This window comes from Sinocyclocheilus rhinocerous, unplaced genomic scaffold, assembly GCF_001515625.1.
Source record: "Sinocyclocheilus rhinocerous isolate Xijiao unplaced genomic scaffold, SAMN03320098_v1.1 scaffold2290, whole genome shotgun sequence".
In the NCBI taxonomy this organism is placed as follows: domain Eukaryota; kingdom Metazoa; phylum Chordata; class Actinopteri; order Cypriniformes; family Cyprinidae; genus Sinocyclocheilus; species Sinocyclocheilus rhinocerous.
The window spans coordinates 149436-154651 of NW_015659950.1; the positions used below are offsets into that span (position 1 = coordinate 149436).

Consider the following 5216-nt stretch of genomic DNA (forward strand, 5'->3'; position numbering starts at 1 on the left):
GGCTGAAGAAGAGAGAAAATAAAAAAAGAAACACTGACAGATTTATTTTGTGAACCACCTAAAGTTACAAATAATGGTGCTGGTGATAGCGATCATGTGGTGAATGTTGATCCACCAGCCGAATAGAAGGCGTACAGTTTTCGGAGAGAGTGGTTGAAAGACTTCTAGTGGCTCCGCTATGAAAATGGTTCTATGCACTGCGTTCACTGTAAAGCCTGTGGGACGGAGTTTGCAGGTAACAGCGTTCGCCACCGAATCTACACATTTCGTAATTGTTGTTTTACGATGTGCGGTTTGACATTATCGAGTATATTGCAAAGTCAAATCCAAACAAAACACACCTACATTGAGTGCACGCATACATGACGTGAAGTCTATTAGGTTAGATTAGTGCGCGTGCGCGTTTAGAGTGCGTTCTTTCACGGCATGATTCAGTCTATTATAATGCATCACAAAATTCAAGATATGGGGTCTTTACATCATTTCATATCGTTCAGGGGTAGGCAAAATGTCCTGCAGAGTTTAGCTCCAACCCTGAAAAAAAACCTCACTTGTCTGTAGCGTTAGTAATCCTGAAGACCTTGATTAGCTTGTTCAGGTGTGTTTGATTAGGGTTAGAGCTAAACTCTGCAGGACAGCGGCACTCCGACGTTGCCTATCCCTGATATAGTATCAATATCACAAGAAGAGTGCTGTTTCCTCCAAAAATCAGCCTGATTACAAATGTGATATTGATTTTATACAACTGTTCAATAAAAAATTAGTTAATATTAAGAGACTTACGTTTTAGACACTATATTAACTCTTTTTGCTCCATTTCGCCTGCAAAAATAATTCCAAGCAGTCACAGCGCTGTTTTGTGTCTCTGAGCAACATAAGGGCGTTTCGTTCCTGAATGTATCATTCGTCAAATGATTCGGTTCAATCGCAATGACTCACTTATTAACAGTGACTTGCTGCCACCTGCTGGCGGTTTTAATTTCACATTTAAAGTTTCAAATATTTCAAATATCAGTATTCAACGTTTTATGTTTACAATATTAAAATATTATTTATGCATGTGTAACTGCAGGCTAAATGCATTCATGTCCTGCATTAATCAGTGTGTAAATGCATCTAAATGCCATTTCAGATGCAGCTTCTGTGTTTCCTCTGCATTGCAAAGATGAATTTTGTTGATTGATACTTTCATTTGCTTGATAACAGCCCAAATGTCTTATTATAATTGACTGATTAAATATAAGAATTTGACTCAAATGATAATGCACACTTTTAGAAAAAATGGCTTTAAGGTAAAAATGACCATAAAAGGTAAAAATCTATTTAAACTTATTGGAAAAGATTCATTTCTGTCACTGCTGTGAACTGACCACCACACAGAATATGAATATTAAAAATTTTAGGAGTCAGCTGTCCACTGTAGTCCTTAAGATATCAGCACAGTAACACTCAGTCAAATTATTGTTATCGATAAAATCCCAGAAAATATCGAGATATAATTTTGTCAATATCGCACACCCCTAGCTGCCAGCCGTTCGGTGCAACTGGCAGAGCTGAATGTAAAATTTAACACCGCATACACCATCCTAACACTTGCCAAAGAAGAACTTAACTTTAGGTTATTTACAAAAGAAATCTGTCAGTGTTCTTTTCATTTTCTCTCTTCTTCAGCCCTTTCTTTTTCTCGCGGTAGTTAGCGGAAAGCAGTGACTGAGAGATTGACAGCTAATATTAACCAATACAAAATCTGCATTAAAGTTAAGAATGTAAGGATAAAATCTGTTAATATATAATTTGTAGTTGTGGTGCTCCTAAATTTTTGGTGAGTGCTCCTAAATTTTTGCTGGTGCTCCTAACTTTTTGAAGTTGGGAGCACCAGTGCTACCAAGTAAAAAAGTTAATTTTGAGCCCTGATGGACTTTGTTGATTTACTTAGAGCACAGTTTAAGTCACTTTTTCTACCAGTGCTTTCCAAAGTGAACACAATGTCACACCAGGCACCTTCCTGACCTTTTGTCTTGACATCAATGACTTTAAACTTCTCATATGGAGGAATCAGCACCTCTTGCTCACGTTTAAGCTTAGAATATTTTGTCACATCAGCACCTTCACAAGTGTGGATTTCAAAACAAGATACAGTTCCAAAAAATTTTGCTCTTTCATTATTAAGAGACGATGATGCAAATGAGCCAAAACGAACCTCGTGGTTCTTAACATCCTCATTAAATTTAACTTTTGTACCACGATAAGTCTTAATGCATTTGTTTTGTTGCTTCAGAATCTGTATAGCATCTGTCAACAAAAAGTGAAGTGAATACCATTTGTATAACTTGTCTTTGTAATTTTGTTTACCAGAACGAGCGTCATTATTGAAGTCTTTAAATACTTGACTATCAGTGTACACATAAATGGCGATTAAATGATTCTTTGTCAATTTATCTTCTGGCTTCTTAAATCTCGTTTCACCTTTTCTCCAAGCTAAATTAAATTCTGAGTTCTTACGTTCCTTTATTAGATATTCTTTCTCCACCTGGTTTGCCATGTTCTCTCTACAGCCCTCATACTGATCATCAACTGAATTTGTTGCCATATTTAATGGAAATGGCTGTCCTTCAACAGCAGCAGCTCTGTGATCCTGCAGCAACAGGAATCATAATGATCAATCATCAGTATTCATGTCTGTAATATTCATACTAGAACCCAAGCTTACCTGTCCTAGAGCAGCTAAAATGAGAAGAAGAGCTTCAATGATCAGCAGCATCTTGATTCAATCAGATCCCTTTAGATGATCTTGTAGATCTAGTGAAGAGCAGATGCTGAAAGACAAGAAACACAACAGTGTTTCACAAATACTAAACCAGTATAATAGAAAGCAATATGTACATTGACCTTTCATGTGAACACCAAATTTACCTGAGAATATTGTTCTCTCTTGTTGTCAGATGTCAGTGTTTTCTTTTAGTTTTTTTAGGAGTTCAGGAGATCAGAAAAGTCAGCCACTCAGAGGGACGCCAACGACTCCTCAAACCAAAAGATGAGAAAATTGGCTGTTTTATATCCCTGATAATGTGTGTGTGTGTGTGTGTGTGTTGAATTAATCAACTTATATGATTTCATACAAGTTCACAGACAACAGTTAGACATGTATCAGTATGTTTTTATAGACACTAAAAAAAACTAAGGTGTAAGGTCCACCCAATTGGCCGAATGAAGGTATCCAATGGTGGCTGAAGGCTTCTTGCGTGTTCTGTCTTTTCGGTGCACAAAATAATTTAATTTAAATAGATTTTAATTTAAATTGATTATTCTAGTTAACTCTATGCTCTTATTGTACTCATTCGTTGGGATTCTCATGTCGCTCAGAGATCTCGCACTGGTCATTAGCGGACCTCACGATCACATACTAACCAGTCATGGGGCCAGATTTACTTTTGCTGTTAAAATAGTACTGTCAGGATTTACTAAAGACGTGCAGTGAAGGTGTGTGTGTGTGTGTGTGTGTGTGTGTAGATCATTATAACCTGTGAAGATCTGGTGTTTGTGTGGTTTCACACTTGACAAACTCTTGAGTCCCTGTCTGTCTAACATGCCAGATGTTTTCAGCCTGATCTCCTCAAAATGTGTAATAATGGTACATGATGGAAATTGTTGATGAAGACGATTTTGCCTTATTTTGATTTCAGCAGAAAAACAGAAGAGGTTGAAAGCACAATGATATAATCTCTATTCATTGAGTTTTATACACCTACACCTTTTAATGAAGCCAGTCTCTTTTTTGATGCTGTTGGTTCAGCTATTGAATATGCATTTGTAGGAGTTTCCCTTTCAGACGCAGAGTATTAAAATTAATCACGCAATGCGATTTTGTTTGCGCTCGTCAAATTACTGGTAGCCTATTTGCACCATTATTTAACGCCCAAAAAGCATGCCTTAAAGCAGGCGGTAATTTGCGCTGCTCTTGGTAGATTGCACTGGTCATTGTGGAAATGATCTGGCTGCGTCTGTTCTTTAATGTGTGCATTGTCAGTAAATCACACGCAGAATTTTCCCTCCCATCTGCGCTTTCATGGAATTGTGCTCTAACTCTAATTTGTCCTGTTTAGTAATCTGGCCCTTGGTTATTAGGCAGAGGTAACTGACTAATACTATTTGATGGCTGCTCCTATGTCTGTTTGTTCCAAAAGTGATTGTGTTCAGTCCCCATAGATCTGTACACACTTGAATAAAGCAACATTATTTCTAGTCAGAGGTCACGACCACTGCTATCGATATAAGCCGATCAACAATACTTTCCCTGATAGTAGCTTTGGTTTGGTCATGCCATGGGTTTCCCATCAACACTTAGAGTAACATTACAGTAAACAGAGGTTAGGTTCACCCTATTTAGTTTGGTCTAACAACATCCAGTCAGTGTTGGGTAAGTTACTTTAAAAAAGTAATTAATCAATTATAGAATAACTTTTTAAAGTATAACTTTTATGATTTTTAAAATAACTTTTATGAGTTTTATAAAACTATATAAAAGGACAGATAGCCTAGCTAGATAGTTATGGAACATGGCCAAAAATGATCAAGAATGTTTCTGAAAATTGCAACTACTTTGAACAAGAGAACTTAAAGTAGCCTATAGGTTGTAACGTGTAAACGCTAAATAACGTGTAAGTATTATTTTACATGTAAAACATGTTGCATTTCATTGGTTTGTTGCATTCTACAAGCATTAGCATACTATCCGCCCTAAATAACATTCAGTACTATCAGGGCCGGCCCGTGGCATAGGCAACATAGGCAGTTGCCTAGGGCACAAAATGACTGGGGGGCGCCCAAGCGGCAACCTCCCGCTCTCTCTCTCCTGAAACCAACACGGAAGTGACTAAAACTGCAATTCATCGACTGGACGCTAGAGGCTGGCTGCAAAAGGAGTCAGTCCCATAGACCCTCCATGTTAAAATGCCCAACTTTACAGCAGAAAAAAATATGTTTACAGCCTGGTACAAAAAGTGGTTTTGGTCTATATAGCTAATTTTGACCTTCATGGCAACTGTGAGGGGAGTGAATTTTTTTTATAACTCATCCGTTTAAATTATATTAAGCCTTAAAGTTCTGCATAATTAAGGGCGTGGCCACTTGAGTGACAGGTGGATTGCGCTGCTGTCACCACCGTCGAGCTAGGTGGGCGTGGTTTCAGAAACCAACTCCCGCCTCTTTGCCCATTT

The 5216-nt window shown here is 37.8% G+C and overlaps 1 protein-coding gene across 1 annotated transcript; it reads right to left on the bottom strand.

Annotated features, from left to right (window-relative positions):
- Window positions 1-1897: 1897 nt before the first annotated feature.
- Window positions 1898-2761, bottom strand: LOC107724665 (T-cell ecto-ADP-ribosyltransferase 1-like). Its single transcript, XM_016533673.1, has 2 exons — window positions 2711-2761; window positions 1898-2635 (listed from the first exon to the last, which is right to left on the bottom strand). The coding sequence occupies exons 1-2, from the start codon at window positions 2759-2761 to the stop codon at window positions 1898-1900; spliced, it is 789 nt and encodes a 262-aa protein (XP_016389159.1).
- Window positions 2762-5216: the final 2455 nt, after the last annotated feature.

Excerpts from the sequence above, each read along its gene's own strand:
- LOC107724665 (XM_016533673.1), bottom strand. The coding sequence starts at position 2,761 with ATGCTGCTGATCATTGAAGCTCTTCTTCTCATTTTAGCTGCTCTAGGA. Across the intron at positions 2,636-2,710 it reads TTTTAGCTGCTCTAGGACAG|GATCACAGAGCTGCTGCTGT; the intron begins GTAAGCTTGGGT and ends CTGTTGCTGCAG.